The 18,916-nt window shown below is 49.6% G+C and overlaps 1 protein-coding gene across 3 annotated transcripts; it reads right to left on the bottom strand.

Annotated features, from left to right (window-relative positions):
- Nucleotides 1-2,831: 2,831 nt before the first annotated feature.
- Nucleotides 2,832-17,349, bottom strand: LOC101484185 (AP-2 complex subunit alpha-2). 3 transcript variants are annotated; one of them, XM_076882782.1, is made up of 22 exons: nt 17,110-17,349; nt 15,160-15,228; nt 14,392-14,534; nt 13,215-13,408; nt 12,183-12,312; nt 11,958-12,059; nt 11,768-11,876; nt 11,518-11,672; nt 10,717-10,881; nt 10,414-10,551; nt 10,148-10,330; nt 9,507-9,604; nt 9,015-9,246; nt 8,756-8,920; nt 8,245-8,381; nt 7,415-7,497; nt 7,186-7,276; nt 6,207-6,329; nt 5,757-5,873; nt 5,450-5,519; nt 4,810-4,944; nt 2,832-4,676 (listed from the first exon to the last, which is right to left on the bottom strand). In XM_076882782.1, the coding sequence occupies exons 1-22, from the start codon at nt 17,174-17,176 to the stop codon at nt 4,599-4,601; spliced, it is 2,784 nt and encodes a 927-aa protein (XP_076738897.1). In that variant the 5' UTR covers nt 17,177-17,349; the 3' UTR covers nt 2,832-4,598. The 3 variants fall into 3 exon arrangements, with proteins under 3 accessions (XP_076738897.1, XP_076738896.1, XP_076738900.1); XM_076882781.1 differs by having other exon boundaries at nt 10,717-10,885; nt 11,522-11,672; nt 17,110-17,347; XM_076882785.1 differs by lacking the exon at nt 15,160-15,228 and having other exon boundaries at nt 10,717-10,885; nt 11,522-11,672; nt 17,110-17,345.
- Nucleotides 17,350-18,916: the final 1,567 nt, after the last annotated feature.

Consider the following 18,916-nt stretch of genomic DNA (forward strand, 5'->3'; position numbering starts at 1 on the left):
CATGTTGTATAGAGCGCTTTGAGTACTCCAGGAGAGCAGAAAAGCACTCTATAAGAATCAGACCATTTATATAGACGGAACAAAACGCTGAATTTATTACATACGTTAAAACCAGAACAGCATCGATTTTGGATCAAATACTGGCCAAACTAGTACCAACATAAGCTGGGAGGAGAGGAGAATTAATCAGCTTTACAAGCTCCAACATTTAAAGAGAAAAAATGAAATGGAAATTTCAGGAAAACAGATTAAACTCTTGGAACTTCAGCTTATTAAAAATAAAGACTACAACTACTCAAATCAACTTACTTCTTTTGACAGCAAAATATAACAAGTTACCCACTGACAAAGCGGAGAAAAAGCTCGCTCTGGCTCAAAACATCTTATTACAATCAAGGAGAAAAGGCTGGCAATGGGCACGGAGAACTCAGACATCACAGTCTGAGACAGCAATTAGGATAATTCTTCAGGAAACCTAATAATAGACCCCCTAGAAACTTACAGTAGTTTTAAGGAACACCACACAGATCAGAATGTCTCAATTTGACCAAAACACATTTATCAGTCATTTGCAATTTCACACAATGATGATGAAAAATTTTTTTATTTATACAGCACCAAATCACAGCAGCAGTCTCCTCAAGGTGCTTTATACTGAAAACCCCCAACAATCATATGAGCCCATGAAAGCACTTTGGCGACAGTGGGAAGGAAAAACTCCCTTTTAACAGGAAGAAACCTCCGGCAGAACCAGGCTCAGGGAGGGGCGGGGCCATCTGCTGTGATTGGTTGGGGTGAGAGAAGGAAGACAGGATAAAGACATGCTGTGGAAGAGAGACAGAGATTAATAACAGGTATGATTCAATGCAGAGAGGTCTGTTAATACATAGTGAGTGAAGAAGAAACACCCAGTGCATCATGGGAATCCCCGGCAGCCTACGTCTATTGCAGCATAACTAAGGGAGGATTCAGGGTCACCTGGTCCAGCCCTAACTATATGCTTTAGCAAAAAGGAAAGTTTGAAGCCTAATCTTGAAAGTAGAGATAGTGTCTGTCTCCTGAATCCAAACTGGAAGCTGGTTCCACAGAAGAGGGGCCTGAAAACTGAAGGCTCTGCCTCCCATTCTACTTTTAAGAAAGCAGTCTTACATAAGGTGGAAAGATTAAATCTAGTTATAAAAACCCTTTTTATCAGTTCAACATAGGACTTAATTATCCAACCACTGATGTTAAATCAACTGACAAACTATGACCGTTTATTGAAGTAAGTCAAAGAAACACCTGAGCAATGGATAACTATGCCCATATCACCGATCAATGTTAAAATGTTAATGTCCAAAATGTTTAAAACAAACAAAAACCCCACTAGTGACAGGTGGTATAAAGCCCACCACCCCTGTATCTCTTGGTCTCCCCAGTATGGACAAATACAGTTTGGACGTCAGCAGGAAGATCGGGTGGTGGCTTTAAAATATGGTTTGAGAGGAGCGTGAGGAGGATAGGTCTTTATCTAAATGGCAGCTTTCTAACATTTAATCAACGTTGTCAAACTTATAACAACACTAAAAAGATATTTTTTTTTAAATTACAGTTAAGACACTTGATTTGATCTAAACATATGCCTTCAACACCACTATCCAATCTCACACTCCGTAAGAAAAACCCCACCATCGATCAGTTGGAGGCGTGGAGACGGGATATTCTGGAAAACATACAAGAAACAAAGGCTCGTTTAAAATCTCACAAACAGCCAGAGTCCAGAGAGTCTGGAATCCGAGACATTCCAGACTCATGTTGGAGACTTTCAGGAGAAAAAGGCTTCTTCACTCTGTATGGGACCGGTCAACACTGAAGAAACACTGGAAGACGTTAAAGTATAGTTAGGGCTGGATCAGGTGACCCCGAATCCTCCTTTAGGTGTAGGCTGCCGGGGGATTCCCATGATGCACTGGGTGTTTCTTCTTCACTCACTATGTGTTAACAGACCTCTCTGCATTGAATCATATCTGCTATTAACCTCTGTCTCTCTTCCACAGCATGTCTTTATCCTGTCTTCCTTCTCTCACCCCAACCAATCGCAGCAGATGGCCCCGCCCCTCCCTGAGCCTGGTTCTGCTGGAGGTTTCTTCCTGTTAAAAGGGAGTTTTTCCTTCCCACTGTCGCCAAAGTGCTGCTCATAGTGGGTCATATGATTGTTGGGTTTTCTCTGTATGTATTATTGCAGGGTCGACCTTACAGTATAAGCACCTTGAGACGACTGTTGTGATTTGTCTCTGTCATCCAGACTAAATCTAATATTGTTGGTATGCAGGCACCTTATGAAAACTGTGCTATAAGTGTATAACCTAACAGCATTATGTTTAACTCAAAGGAGGAAGGAGGATGACGATCCTGTCGTGGAGAAAAATGTATTTGCTGTCAACAGAAGTTACTGTTTGAAGCCGTAAACCATGTATTGCACGGCTGGTTTCATATAAATCATTGTGTAAATCCATGTTGTGGTTTAAGAAAAACTAACAAAAATGTTTAAAACATGCTTTATTTTCACATTATTGAGAAACTCTACACATCATTCACTATTCGTCTGTTATGTGACGTTTTTATTAGTGTAGAATTTAAGACAGAAAATTCCTTTTCATGGTAAGAAAAAAGAAATCAGATATTCATGTACAAATCTGAGGCAATTATATGAGTGCTGCGAAGTTTCAGCTTCATTTCTAAAAACACTTTTGAAGGTTTGAAAACATTTTATTATTTTTATTCAAAGTGAAGCGAGATCGAGTTACCAGGAGGCTTTTTTTCCTTTTTGAATAAAAACAGCAGATTTCAGGTTATTAGTTTGTAAAATATGTTTATTTGTAAAAACACATTTGGATGTTGAAATGACATCACAGTGACATCAGCAGCCGTTTCTTCTGCTTCGATGGCGTGCGATCCTTCAGCGAGGCACACGTGACTGAGCGCGAGCGTCCGTCAGGAGCGACGACGGATTTTAAAGACGTAAAGTTCAGGAAACGCGACGAGCGGCTGCTTCGGCCTGAGCCGCCACACGGAGCTTCAACGGGTCGCAAAACTTCGTCTACAGATTAGCTTCAGGACAGAAACTGAGAGGACGTCCAGCTACGACGGCGAGAGCTGGAAGCCACAGCGTGAGGTCAGACCTTAAAGTTTCCTCGCTCTGAGGTGAAGCCGTGACGACTGAGCCCGTGGCATTGAACACTTCTCTATGGGCAGTAACGAGGAAGAACTCTGAGAGCTTCCTGCTGGGCCGACCAACGCTCAGACATCGTTTCATCGCCTCCTGAAAGCTCAAACTCACGTGTGCCAAACTGCAGCCGGGAGAGGCCAGGCTTCACCTGCTGGCTCAACAAGCTGCTTCCTGCCACGTACAGGACGTTCCTCCAACATCTCTAATATTTAGCACAAAGGCTGATGCGTCAGCAGAGACAAAGCTGAGCTTCAGTAATCAGAGTACCTGGCTCACTGTGTGCTGACAGCAGGGGCGAGCTGCGGGGTCAGCAGCCGATGAAGGCACAGGTGTAAAAGAGGCTGAACAGAGTTCACCTTGAAGGCACTGCAGGTGAGGCGTCTGACGGTCTCCTTTAAAACGATGGAGACTTTTTCATGAACCTGAAGCCGAAACGGTGACGGCGCCGCGTGAGGCGTAAACACCGGAAACAGCGTTTTTTTTCTGTCACATCGACGTCTGTGAGGCTGAAGCCCACGCGTGAACGCTCGCTCTGTACTAGTCACGTGTGCCGTCGCAGATCAGGATGAGGACACGTCACACAAACGCAGGAGATTCAGCAAACAGCGACAGAAATGTGAAGAGTGCAGCGGTGCTTTAAGGCAAACGTAGTGTGTGAGGCAGTGATTGAGGCTCTTTGTAAGGCCTTTATGTTCTCAGTAACAAACGTTCACAGACTCGACCATCTGGAGGTAAGAACGAGGCGAGGTCAAAGGCCACCTTTAACTCATGACTTTTGGGCCACGTCCCCTTCAAACCTACAAAGCCGTCTCCTTGTTCACCTCTGCACCTGCTGCAGATTCCTAGATGGCTCCCTGGAAGTCCCGCTCCAAACGGGAAGCTTGGATCCGTGGCTGGAGGAGCAGCATTCCCGTTTGGTGTCTGAAAGCGAGCCAACCGGTTCAGAGGTGCACAAGAAGAACAGACGCGCTCCCATGACCTCATGACCTCCAGCACAATAAGAAGATCCTAGCTAGTGTTCTACGAGGACTTTTTGTCTTTGCTGAATTATCGTGTAAAATTTATGTGCAAAAGCAGAACCGCCCCAAGCATCTGAAGTCGTTGTTACACCAAAGACAGAAAAGCTGCGGCTTTTCCTCCCGAGGTAAACGACGCCGACCTCTGATCGAGCGATTCTGGTTTGAAGGCGTGCGATTGGTGGGATTGTTCTCTAAAGGGAAAGGCGGCAGAGTCAGGACCTGCAGCGAGGCGCTCACAGTGAGGGACGATTAAAGCAGTGTGATTAGTAAAGCTGTGTGCAAAAATACATTTGGATTCATTCAGATGTAAAGCAAGAAAAATAAAAAAGACTTTACACTGTACAGGAGCTGAGGTGTGAGAGGCGGCGAGTCTAAAACTGCTCTGAGAGCAGCTCGCAGAGTCTCTGAGACACCGAGTCCCTGCTGGTCCGGAGCGTGAGGCGGTACATCTGCACAGGAAGCACTCAGAGTTACACACAGGTGAGGGTTGCACACAGAGAGTGTGTGTGTGTGTGTGTGTGTGTGTGTGTGTGTGTGTGTGTGTGTGTGTGTGTGTGTGTGTGTGTGTGTGTGTGTGTTTACCTGAGCCTGCATGTTGGGCTCCAGTCTGAGCAGGCAGCCCACCTGAGTGGTCTTCGTGTGAACGACTCCCGCTCCGACAAAGTTCGCAGGATTGGGATCGACGCCGTCCAGCAGAGCGACACCGAAACCTAAAATCTGGAGAAAAATACATTTTCATATTCACACCGTGGGAATAAACGTGGACGCTTCGGTCAGCGTCTCTGCACGCCCGCGAGTCTCGCGGTCGCCACGCCGCAGCCTCACTCTGCTACCTGTGTGCCGACCTCAACTTCGATGTTTGTGCAGCAAATTCCTGATCACGTTTGTCTTATCTCCACAGGCTGAAGAGCGTATGCTGTAATCTGATTACTGCTATAATACAGCTATATTACTGTGTAACTCTGTGGCTCATCTGCACGACTCAGGTGGCTCACACCTGAACCGAGGGTCAGAGGAGGAGTTTATCCTCATCAAAACTCCAGCGTGTAACATCTGACCACTAGGTGTCAGTAGACTTTAGACACCTGAGCACAAACAGCTCGTTATCTTACTGCACCTGACGACATGCAGCAGCCTGAGGGGGCAGCTGCTGTGATTCTAGCTGCGGAAATAAAACTGAACAAAAACTTGTTTACAGCCAAAGTGATTTGTGTCTTTTTACCTTGGCCTTGGCGACCTCGGTGTCCATCGGGTGTTTGGCTTTGAAGATTTTCTGGACCTCCTGCTGAGGACTGCGGACAAACAGAAGGAAACGAGTCCTCGATTACTACGTGACCCATTTGAACCCCGACCCGTTATCCAATCCTGAAAGCTCCTCACAGAAACACACTCGAGCTCTCTCAGATCGATCAGACGTAAAACAGAACAAATGTTTGGTGTCAGCGCTCGAATTCAGAGGCTGAAGTGTTTTCAGTCACAGCAGCGATCGACCATCGATCGGCGTATTGATCAGTGAAAGCTGCGCTTACGCTCCGAGCTGCTTCCAGCGCTGGAAGAAGTCCTGCGACATCATCTCTGTGGGCTGGAAGAACTTGTTGAGCATCACGGGGAGCTTCACAGCGATGTTCTGCAGGGCCCCACCATACCTGAACGTGAGCACACACACGCAGTCAGAAGTGAGCACACAAACACACACGTATGTATTTATATCCTTGCGGGGACATCTCATTGACATAATGCTTTCCCTAGCCCCCACCCTACCCATCAAAAATGAGTGCCTGACCCTGAACCTAAGCAGAACCTAACTGTGACCCTGACACTAAAACCACATTTTGACTCTCAAAAATGCCTTCAAACTCCTGGGACCCGGATTTTGGTCCCCACGAGGATAGTAAACTACCAAGTTTTGGTCCCCATGAAGATGTTAATACCTGTGCGCGCGCGCGCACACACACACACACACACACACACACACACACCTGAACTGGATGTTGAGCACCGGCGCATCGCTGAAGTCTGACACACACTCGATGTTCAGGATCTGCTGCATCTGAGCTCCGCCCTCTATCACGGGGTCGACCGCCTTCGAGTGGACGTTCAGCTGTGGACGCGACCGTTAAGGACTCTACTGAAGGTCACAGAGCTCCACATCATCAGAGACACAAACTCCTCTGAGTGAGCCTTCCTGATACTCACGGGGTTATTCTCCGACTACTGAGTGCACACGTCTGTGATCAAACTCAAACTTTCAGCTGGATTTTATTCTTTTTAAACGCAGGACGTTACGGTTCAGGCCCCCGACACAAACACTAGCACCAAAGATTTAACGTGCGAGCGCATGACGTCCAACTCGTCTGCTCTGGTGTTTCAGTCTGCTCCACTCAGAGGTCAGCTTCATGCTATTGTAATTATAAACCTGCTCCCTGTTACTCTCGGCCGTGATGATGTGAGTGCACAGACACACAGTACAAACAGAGGACTGGTAGTAAACATGCATCAGCTTCCACAGCTCTGATGGAACAGGAAGTTCAGCGGGTATCTCACAGTCAGTTTCACCCACCGGGACGTCTTTGATCGCTCTGGAGATATTCTGATGTCACAGCATTTTAAATCTGCTCTGATTGGGTTTTCCTGCACTTTGGAGGCCGACGTTTGTTTTTCTGAACTTGTTTCAGGGGGGCGTGGTCGTCACAGGACACCACGCCCACAGACACAGAGATGCTAAAGAATCGGATGCATTTCTGTAGAAAACAGAATATAAATATTTAAAGAGGGTCTCGTCACCTCTGCTCGGCTGTACTCGCCACCTGGGTCATGATGTTAAAGTTTCCCAACCCTCTCCAGGGCCGCCTCGGCCCCCCGAGTGGTTTTCTGAGTCGTGCAGAGCTGAAGTGGGAGCTCCTCGTGCTCTGGTTCGCTGTGCTGAAGCAGAATTACGAGGTTTGTCATGAAAGGATATGAGACTTGAGTGCGTCGCTGCTGCTCACTGAGGAGGAGAAGCTGAGGAACTGGGTGGACGTCTTGTTTCCGTAGAACACATACATGCGACCTGCGAGGGTGACCGTCAAAGTCAGGCAGCAATAATAACAAAGCTTCACAGAAAAAACAAAGATAACGAGATTTTAGCCTGAGTCTGGCAGGAGGAGGTTGTGCTTTTTAAACCTCGATTTAACGAGCGGCTGCTCACCGAGGTTCTGCCGGTACTCAGACTTCAGCCCGATCTGTAGCAGCTGGTTCTCGTAGATCACGCCGTTGTTCTTACAAACAAACCTGGAAGAAGGAAAACGTGACGACAGTTACACAAAGGAAACGTCTGTGTGAAGAAGAGACATCATCGTAAGGCCGAGCACGGCGGTAAAGCTCGGCCACGCCCACAGGTTTAGCGATCTGTTCATTCACTTCATCTTGTGCAGATCTCAGAGCGGCCACTGGAATGACTCGCATCGCTAACAACGAGGAACGACGGCGTACAGAGGTAAACGCGGCATTCGGTGATGTCAGAGGCTAACCTCCTGTCAGGCCGTGCATCCCGCTCTCTGCAGCAGCGGGATGCACGGCACTGCAAAGAAACCTGCGGCAGTTTGTATGTTGAGAGTTTCACACCGTCTGGTTCAAGGTGTGCAAACAGCAGGCGTGACACAGCTTCACACACACAGCCGAGGTCACGTGCAACCTGCCTGCTTCACACAACACTCACAACACGACACTTTTATGTCACGTTACACGGGCATCCTCGTGGACGACTCTGCAGCGCTGTGAGAGCGGCGTGAGCACCTCCATCGACACACGGTCACCCTGAGGTCACACGGTAAACCCAAGAGCTCAGTCTCGGTCTCTACAGGCCTCAGTTAGCGTGAGAAAGGTCAAAGTTCATGGCTGTTTGCAAAGCTGCAGCAGTGGTCAGCCTTCAGACAGCTGTGCATGAACCAACGCTGCAAACCTGAACGCGCTGCAGCATCGCTGAGACGAGACAGACTCACAGAAACATCAGTGCAGGTCACTGCAGCTGAACCCCACCTGGGGAAGTTCTCCTCCGATACGTCTGTGGCTGCAGCGGGGGCGGAGCTCTCGGAAAACACGTCGATGAGCAGATTGGCTCCTGATGAGGGGGCGGGGTTTAGATTCAGGACATCCGTAAAAGAGTGGGTGGAGCTCTGGAAGACAGATACCAGCAAACAAAGTGAGAACAGGTGGAGGTGTGAACTACACCCTCCTGCCAGGATTGAATCTCTGCTTTCACCAATGAATCGATTCACAGCTGATCGAGCAGCGCGCTCATCAGTGCAGCTACTGTTTACCAAGTCAGGCTGACAGCACCATGTTCCTATCAGAGGAGGAGGGGCGGGGCCTGTCAGGAGGGAGAAGGTCATCCAACAGTGAAGAAGAAGACAGACAGAGTTTGAAGATGAAGGACGAGCTGCTAAAGGCAGCCTGCGCACGCAGACTGCAATAGCGACCTGCTGCAGGCTTTTAAACAGGTATGGGCAGATTTCACAGCAGCCAATCACAGCTCTGCTTCTGTGGTTACCTTGTTCGTGGTGTCGGTGTTCTCGCTGTGCTCCGTGCTGCCGTTGACGCTGCGGCGACTATCGTCCATGTCTGGCAGTTTTCCGGGTCCTTTCTTCTTCTTCAGCTTGGCCAGAATGGAGGACTCCCTCTCCGGGAACGGCGGCATTTCCTCCAGGACGGTGGCCTGTGCAGAGAAACAGGAAGTCAGTTAGCATCAGTGCTAGTTCACGACAGATGTCGCCACGTCGGCGGGTCTTATAGCTGGGGGGTTAACGCACCAGGATGTCGGTGCTGGCGATGCAGCTGAGCCTCAGGTACTCGACGGCTCGCTGCTGAAGCTCCACGTCTGCGTTGCGCAGCTGGCTGTCGGAGCGCAGGACGTCCTGGATGGTGGCTTTCACTTCTGGAAACAAGTTGATGAACTTGATATACGCCGACAGCAGCAGCGCCCGAGTCGGCACAGAGCACAGGTGGAACTTGGAGTGAAGGAGATTGAACTGGACCAGAGGGCTGAGGAAGAGGAGACAGAGTCGCGGTGAAACCTGCGAGCGGTCCCGTCAGCTTCAGCAGCGACGCGTCAGCTTTACTGACAAATGACACGTTTCCTAAAGTCTGCCGGCACATTTTTCCTATTCTGTCACAAAATCGTCCAGAATGAGAGAAGAGCTCAGAAACTATTTATTATTCTTTCTAATAAAAATCTCAAATAACAACGAGACCAGACAAACATCCCCTGGACTGTGATGATCAGCTGTGGGTGTGGTTTGTACCTGGAGCGCGAGTCACCAGCAATCAGGTTACCGAACTCCCCCAGGATGTACCCGCCCACCTTCACCAGGTTCTCGTGGCAGGCGGGGGCTTGCAGCGCCTGCAGGTCAGAGAGGAAGTGACTTCATGAGACGGTAGAAGACACAAACGCACCAGTCACACGGGCCGGAGACACATTCAGGATCACAGCTGCGTTCATGAAGGATTCCTTCATCCAACCGACCAATCAAAGAGCTTTAAGCCCACTCGTTTCCTCCGTGAGGACCTCAGTGTTCAATGATCGAGCCAGTTAAACTTGTGTGTCACACAGCCGTTTGGAGCCTTTAAAGAAACCCAAACGTCCGGACAGAATAAAACCTGATCACATGATCACAGACTGAAGCCACTCTGAACGTGTCTGCTGGGAAAAGAAGTGCGAGTTAAATCTGCTGCTCCCTGCAAATATAACTACACGTCACAGCAGTGCAGCCTGCAGCTACTGTGATTGGCCGGGTCGGTGCCATCGGATCCCTGTGCGACCACATGTCAAATACACCGCGCGTGAGCATGAAGCTGGCAGCGGCGCCAGCTCGACAAAGATTCACCGCACAAGTCTTAAACAGCGGTGAGCTCTGTAGCGTTCAGGGACAGCAGCGAGGCTCACCTCAAACACGGTCTTGGCGGCGTAACCTTGGACGTCGTCTCGGTTTATGACGATCTGGATGACGCGGTACCAGACCTCCTCGCTGACGTAGTCCCCAGCGATGCGGATCAGGTTCAGGATGGTGTCCACGTACCAGGTGTAGTCCACGGCGTACTTCTCCGCCAGGATGGCCACTTTGAGCACCTGAGGAAGAGAAGCCAGAGGCTGAAGACGAGCGCTCACGCCACTTAAAGCGAACGGCGAAACGTGCTGACATCACGACCCACTATCTCCTCTCTGATGGAGTAGTCGGCGGTCTCCAGGTAGCTAAGCATCTCTGCCACAATCTGCTTGGCGTTGCTGCGGTCGCACATGGCGTAGAGCAGATCCACGGCGCGCTGGCGAACACTCACATCTCTCTCCGTCTGCACGGGACAGACACCAGGAAGCAAGTGTGAATTTCAAAGTAAAGGTCAGACTTATTGGCAAGACTAGTTTTTAGTGTTCAAAGATTGAACCGAACCAAACCTTTGAGTTTTGTCCAAGTTGAGGAGGAACGGACGACTGACGTCCAGCTGAGCGAGACTCACCTTCAGAGCGTTGATCACAGTCTCCATGTGCGTCTTCACGGCCTCGTGGGAAAATTCGGAGCTGGCCAGCGTGCACATGCTCTCCAACGCCAGGTAACGGAGGTTGGTTTCTCTGTGCTGGAGGAACTGGCCCAGCTGGTTACAGGCTCGTACCAACAGGGTGGGCTCGCTGGGAGACAACGGGGGACAAGCGTGAGGCTCAGATACGACACCCGAACACGATGACGTCCGAGGACGACCGGAGCTACGCGTGTCAGGAACGTGGGCCGGGCCCAGGAACCCCTCTCTACACTGCAGCACATCTGCACAGCAGCTGCTCGCTCAGCCCTCTGACATCATCTCATGTTTGTTTGTTTTTAATCTGATTTCATCACGTTGAGCTTTTTGCATATTTTTACTTTGTACATTTAAATTTGAACATTTTAAAATGTTAAATATTTCAGTGTAACTTACTGAGCTCATATTTTCTGTTTTTTTAACATTTAACTTAAATTAGTACTTTTAATTTATTACTTACTGACTTTGAGTTAAATTTGTACTTACTGAGCTCTTTGTTCTGGTTTCCATGGCAATGCCTTGCATTTTACACACAAACCTGATTCCTGTTACATTTCGTCTCGATCACAGGTGATGGGTCTGTCTCTGCGCCCTCCCTGCGACAGACTGGCGGCCAGCCCAGGTGTTCCCGCCTCTCACCCAATGACAGCTGTGCTAGGCACTGGCCCCGCCCACATGCAAAAGCAAACTGACGGATGTTTTGTTTTCTCCCCCACACTTGGGGATAAACAAAGCGTGTATGACCTGCCTGTCATGGTGGATGATGAGGGCGATGGCTTCAAACAGAACGGCGTTCTTGGCGTTGGAGTGTTGGACCTTCTTGGACTTCGGAGGTTCCTGGGCTTTATTGAGGATGGTCTCTAAACACTCGGTGAGACGACTTCTCAGAGCGGCGTCCTCTGCAAAGAAAACCAGACGCTTCAAGCCCCGTCGCCACGGTTACGCCTCTCAGACCTTTACTTATTCGTGGTGGACTAACGCGTGTGTGCCGTACCTGGAGGAGGGTAGCACTGCAGCAGGCGCAGCAGTTTGACGGACAGCCACGGGGCAGCCACAAAGTAGTACGTGTAGTCCTGCAGGTCGATGGACGCCGACGTCACGATCTAAACAAACAGGAAGGAGATTAACGTCCCCGCTGGTTTATGATTGAGCCGAGCGACGCGGAGGGTCACACGGACACCCACCCTGCTGAGCCGGGCCACCGCCAGTGACACGGAGGTCTTAAAGTCATCCGGATTCTTCTGGGCCAGAGTGGTGATGAGGCTGGTGGCTGCCGTCACCACGCCCTGAAATAAAGGAAGGCAGAGTCAGCGTTTCAGGGCGGGGTTTAAACTACGGCATCACATCGATCAGCTCGTTCTCACGATAAATATAAGTATTTAGCTCGCCACGAGGAGGCGGAGTCTCACCAGGTGCTGATCGTTCAGCAGATGGACGACCCGTGTGGTCCATTCGCCCATGGGCACGAGGTCGGGCGACGTCCTGTTGAGCCGTAACAGACACAGAGCTGCGCTCTGCTTCACGCTGTCCATCGTGTCCCTGAGAGAAGCAACGGCGACACGAGTTCACCAAACAGGAAGAACACCAGCAGCGAGCAGCTGAGGACACGCCCACATTACCCATTGGTAATCAGACTACATCAGATTACACAGGCTTAGACCTACAGTCTGCTCAGACTGTTCACACCAGCTCTGTGTTATTTCATTAAGCTGATGCACCACGATCGCTGTTTTCTTATCGTTCACTCGCGAGCTTGTTCCCAGTAAAAATCTGATCCGTCGCTTCCAGTCTGGCCCAGAAGGAGGTTTGCAATTTTTTTGCTGTTCTTTGATTTGTAACTGATTTCTGTTGCATCACACTGGCCCCACTTCCCTGTCAGAGTATCCCTCCTCCAAGAACTAGTTCCCCGATTAAGTGTCGACTGTGGGCTGAGGCCCAAACAGAACATCAACATGTGCGTTTCAGTCTGAACACGAATCCTCATCTATAACGTCGCTTTTAAGGGTTGTTTCCGGAAACGTTTACCAAAGTGCCGACGGCCCGTAACAGCCGCTCGTTTTACTGGATGGAGGTCGAGTGCTGACTCCAGCTGTGAGTGAGGAGACAGCTGTCTGTAATGACTGGAAGGATGGAGATGTGCGTGTGTGGTTATTCATCCGCCTGCTCATCTGTTTCACGGCCTGTTACCCACACACTGGCCTGTGGATCGTCACTGTGTAATGAGTGACGGCGCTGCGCTTCAGGCCACAGCAGTCAATCTCAGATAATGTCAGGTTGGATTTGGTGCCTTACAAACCGCTGCTGCAACAATCTACATAATTGACGTCGTATTTCTCACGAGCGCCCACAGCTGACCCTGAACCAGATTCATGACCAACACAAACAAACTGATATTAAAGGACTTTGAGCCGCTCTGAGCTAAAACGTGTTTAAGAACGAACCCGGCCACTAAGACTCTGGGAATCTCCGAGGCGAACGCCTCCGCCATCTCTCTGCTGCCCACGTTGGCGATGCAGTGCAGGGCCAGGTTCATGAAGGTGGGGTTGCGGCTGGCGAGGTCGTTTTTGATGCCGTTGTTGATGAGGCGGATCAGGTCGCTGTTGGAGTTGACCAGCACTGAGATGAAGAGGTAACCCTGAAAGGAGGAGACACGGCAAAGGTCACGTGACGGGATATTCTTTCTCTCTCTGACTCTGGAAATCCACAAACACACACAGCAGAGCCGGAGCGTCAGCACCACCCACACGGAGCAGCTGGAGGCGTGGCCTCTGTTACCAAAACATCAGCTGATCCCAGCGACTCTCGAATCGGCTGCCCTGACGATCATCATCATTTATCAAACTCGTGTTAGTCTCGTGCTTAAAGTATTTTTACTGGATTACTCGTGTAACTGAACAGTCGTTGAGGCTTTGGAGGACGCCGTGCTGTGACAATGATCCGCCTCCACACGCTCACTCGTTTCCTTTAAGGAAACAAAAAACTGATCAATGAAATAAAACTGATCAGAAGCTGATTAACGACAGCTACCCCACGTCAGGGTCGCAGAGATAACAATTTACGTTTGCAGCAAAATTAACATTCTTCTGTCACACTTTAAGTGGAGTCTGGTGAGGTCCTACACAGTGAGTTTATAGCCTATGGCGCCTGCAGCTCCGCCTCCAGCGCTCAGCAGGAAGGATGCCCGCCAACAGCTCTGAATCTCAGCACAGACCCTCAGAGACGCTCGGAGAGCTCAAGTCAAAGGCAGCTAGCTCTGTCTGACCCAGAGATACGACCACAGCGAGTGTGGGCTTTTAGAGACGGGACAGGTGGAAAGCTGGAAATAAAATCTAGTCTCTCGGAGCTGAAATGATTTGAGCCGATTCACGTCACTCTCATCCAGAACACTGTTGGTAAAGTTGTTATTACACAGTTATTACTGCCTGCTTCATTAGAGGTTTAAAAAAAAACACCAGGACGCCGCGAAAGGGAAACGAGCGGCACTGCAATAAAAACATTTGGAACAAATGTGTTTATCAACCCAGAAGCAGAGACCACAGAGCGGCGTGAGGGGGCGGTCCTGACGCTCTCGCACGTGATAACCCTGAAACATGGCGGCCGAGCGGCTCCGACACTCACGATCTGCTTCTCCGTGTACTTGTTGGAGCTCAGGAGGTTGACGGCCTCCATGTGCCCGAAGTCGATGTCGTGGCCCAGAAGGAAGATGAAGAGCAGCTTGCAGACATACTTCTTTTTACTGTAGCCATCCAACGCCTTGTCTCCTGCACACGCACGCACGCACGCACGCACGCACGCACGCACGCACGCACGCACGCACACGCACACACACACACACACACACACACACACATTAATGTCTATGTGATAAACAGCAGCATTTTATTCCAAACAGCTGAGGCTCTGAGGGGAAAGCAGGTGGACTTTGTCTGATTCAAATCTAGTCAAATAATCCAAACCCAGTGAGAGTGGGAGGTTCAGGATCTGCAGCAGTGCAACATCAAACACACAATCTTTATTTTTGCATGACTGGGCTTTTATTCAGTGTTTGGAAACGTCATCATCAAATAAAACTGAAGAAAGATTGTTTTACGCCAGCCTCAGTACTTCATGGATAAGGAGCACAGTTGCAGAGACATGTGGACACAGTGGAAAGGCCTGAATGCCGGGTGGAGAGGGCGGAGAGGAGGCGCTATGTGGACACTCCCTGCCCGCATATCGCCTCCTCTCTGCAGCAGACTAATTATAGGCAGTGAGGAACAGGTGGCAACAGGAGAAACAGCAGCAACCAGAGAGTCAGTGAGGTTTCACAGGGCAACACAAAGCAGTCGGGACAGGAAGCAGGAAGCAGGTCAGGTGACTCGGCGAGCTCGTTTCTCCATCACCTACCTTTAAATTTGGAGCGGATGTTTGCCAGCTCCTTGTTTATCCTCTTTATCTCGGCCTCTTTACTTTTACCTGCAGACAGATCAGCGTTACTCAGCATGCACAGAGCTGCGATCACTCATGAATACAACATCCTGCCTTTTTTAAAGGACCCGCCCCCGCTGAGGAACGTGGCGTCCGGGTTTAATCGCACACTACAACATAAGAGCTTCCTGATGAAGCAGTGACATATCTTTACTTTATTATCTCCAGAAGCAGGAACCTCAGGCCGCCTGTTTTTGAAGCGTAGACCTGATGACGCAGCAGGATCACCCAGAGCTAATCCTCCCGCTTCCTGCTCCTTTCTCGCTCTGTTGTGACCAAAACCTCCAAATCGAACATCACGCTTTGTTCAGTAAGCCCCGAAACCAGCGGCTGAGACCATAAACCATCATCACAGTGTTTACTGAGCTCAGGTCAGCTGAGCCGGAGCCTCTTTTTCTCACAGACTTCCATCCAATCAGACTTCTCTCTGCAACCGCAGGAGTCGCCCCCTGCTGGATGGTTTAAGACACTTCTGTGTCAGATTTACCTTTCAGCTAAATCCATCTTGATGTACAGTCTCTGATTGTGACAGTAGGAACATTTTTCATGTGCTTTGTTGTGAAGAACGTGATTTATAACCTGATGAGCGTTCGCCAACATTTCACATTGACCGGATAATAAGAGGTGAAGGGAGCAGAGTGGATGTGGGAGCACTCACTGACAGCCTGTGCGAACACAGAGAGCCTGAATCAACTGCACTATCAAATACAGAAGGCTTATTTTGAACTGTGAATCACAGTAAGCTGCTGTGGTGGATTCAGAATAAGTCACCCTGAAACGCCAGCATGAACAAAACCAGCAGAGCAGCAGCAGCCGGACGCTGCAGAATAAAATCAGTCAGGACGGTTTGTGTCGGGGCAGCAACAGGAAGCTCTGAGGCCTGTTTTCTCACCCAGAACACTAACGTGCAGTTCTGCAACACCGTCACCTACAACAGCGGCTTTATTTATACAACACCACCTCACAACAACAGCCATCTCTGGGTTTATACTGTAGGTAAGGACCCAACAATAACACAAACACAATATAAAAGATACTTCCTATCAAAATCTCACAGGGGACCAGAGGAAAAGGCTGTAAGGCACCACGTGGGTGAAAGTCACCTGACTTTAGTGTTTCAGGGTTAAGGTCAGGGGTCAGAGTTGTCACAGAGTGTAAGGATGCTGAAAGAGGCCAAAAGCCACTGGACTGGTCATCGTGCAGGTACCGCAGAGCCGTACCGTCACACAGCAGCTGGTTCAGTTACTGTAGCTGTAACTCGTTCCCACGACCAGCAAACAGAAACACGGGAACTGTCTACCTGCCTCCGTCTCACCTTTCCTGTGCACCTGCCCACTAACACGGACACACTCTCATTTCAAGCTTTTATTTAACCCGCTGCTGGTTTTCTCTAACCCCCCTGGAGAGCAGCACCGCCTCCTCTCGCTCTTTCGCGAGTACTCAGATTACCGTTTTGCGTTACTTTTTGCGATTAACGTTAATTCCAGCTAACGCCAACTGAGGCGGTGGACCGGAGACTTTACACACCGACTTTTACGACCTGCTAAGGCGGCACTGAGCCGCTCATGTTGGCCTGATAAAGCAGCTCACGCAGTTAAAAAGTGACGGTTTGGTTATCTCCCCACGGCGGCCCACGCCCTTTGACACAGTGACGTTAGCAGCTAGCAGCTAGCGATGATTAGCCGGGGAGGCTTGAGCGCTGGGCGGGAGTTTATCCCACTTTAACGGGGTAAATGTGTCCAGAACGAGGGCGGCAGGGGCGGGAAACTGACCCCGGGCTCGAAGTCCCCCACCCGGGCGGGTTCCCTGAGGTCCCCGCGGTACAGAGGCTAGCCGTGCCTAGCTGCGGGGTGAAGGAGACAAACTCACAGTTCCTGATGTCGGAGATGAACACGGCCAGTCCGCGCATCCCGTCCCCTTTAGACACCGCCGGCATCCTCTCCGCTGCTGGGGGGCTTCAGCTGACCCGGACAACGCGCTGCTCGAACTCTGAACTCTGTCTGTGGAACCGCCGCTGCGAGCACCAGGAGCCCCGACATATGACCGAGACAGGAACCAGACGGGCCGCGTCCCCTTCAGCGCGGAAACGCCCTGTTCCAGCCTCCTAAGGCGGGCCGCGTCCCAAACATGTTCGCTTTACCCACTCAACTGAGTGAACGCACCCGGCCCAGTCCTCACCTTTCAGCGGCCCAGAACATCTGGAGCATGAGCACCGAGGACGGGAGAGCTCCCAGATGTTTGGGAGACTGCTGTCTTCACACTCAGTCTTTTTTATTAAAACTTTTATTCATTTTTTCAGTTTACACATTTGATATGTTGTGACTTGCATTCTGTTTTTATGTACTTTTATAAACGCCCCAACTTCTTTGTAATTGACGTTATGACATCAAGACAAACAGCTGGGTTATAAGGCGGAGATTCATCTTTTGATGAATTTCTGGAGGCCCTGTGACAGACTGGCGACCCGTCCTGGACGTACCAGGCCTCCCGCCCTGTGGTAGCTGGGATAGGCCCCAGCGCCCACACAACCCTGAATCGGATAAGTGGAAGAGAAATGATGGATGAATTTCTGAAATTTGATAAGCATATCGATGAATTAATGAGGACACTGTCTAAATAATTGGCTCATTTTTCAAACTGAGAGACTTCCTTCTGTGTGAAGCTCTTCTTCTTCCTGTCTCTATTTGAGCCTCAGTTAAACTGCAGTAATGTCTATGGTGGAACATGTGTCTTAGTTATGTGGAGTAATTACAGACTTTCCAAATGAAAGTGACAAACAGTCCGAGACACGTCAAGGTCCAAACGTTTGGAGCTGGCTGGACAAAACCTTTCACACAGCCAGTGTAATTATGGACTCGTGTCTCTGCACTGATACAGGCTCAGTCCTAAAACCGTACACTTCTCAGGCCTTCACAGTTCTCACTAGTTTTCGCTTGAATTACACACTCTGATTATTTTATTCCGTTATTCCTCAGGTGCTGGTCTGCAGCGTTACTGGGCCTTAGCATCTTTGGAGTAATTTTGGGATATTTTTAGAGTCGGCTTTGCATTCGGATTCATGCTGGAAGTTATATTTGTATTTCATGTGCATTATTTCATTCATGTGAATGAAGATCAGTGCGTAACAAGGTAAAGCAGTAAAAAAACGAGCCTGCACAGAAACACATACAGCATCAGCAGACAGTGCTGCACAAAGGCCTGGGCTCTCTAATCGCATAAACAGACAGTAGATGGATCACACTCTGAGTCTGACTCTCATTAAGCTTTTCAAAGAAGCAGCATCAGACTCAGATCTGCAGCCCAGAAAATCATGGCTGCAGTTAGCAGCAAACCCGCATCAGTGACGTTCATCTCAGAGGGCTGCTGAGGGTCACGTCCGGCCGTAAATGTGTTTAAATACGCCAGGCCTCATGTGGAGCCTGCTGGAGTCAGGCTGCAGTTTTAGACAAAATTAGAGAAGCAGATAGAGACTTCCTGTCTCTCGCTATAACTACAATTACTCGTTATAGACGGACTACATGGCCAATGTGAGCTACCCCCCCCCGTATGAGGTTATGACCACATGCAACCGAACATGCGATGAAACCTTTGGTGGAAACTTCTAACTCACAGTGTAACCTTTGTTTTTTTGTGTAAAACAAACTGCTCTGCCAAAAGCATTCCCTCACCTGTCCAA

The sequence above is a fragment of the Maylandia zebra genome, linkage group LG1 (assembly GCF_041146795.1).
Source record: "Maylandia zebra isolate NMK-2024a linkage group LG1, Mzebra_GT3a, whole genome shotgun sequence".
NCBI lineage: Eukaryota > Metazoa > Chordata > Actinopteri > Cichliformes > Cichlidae > Maylandia > Maylandia zebra.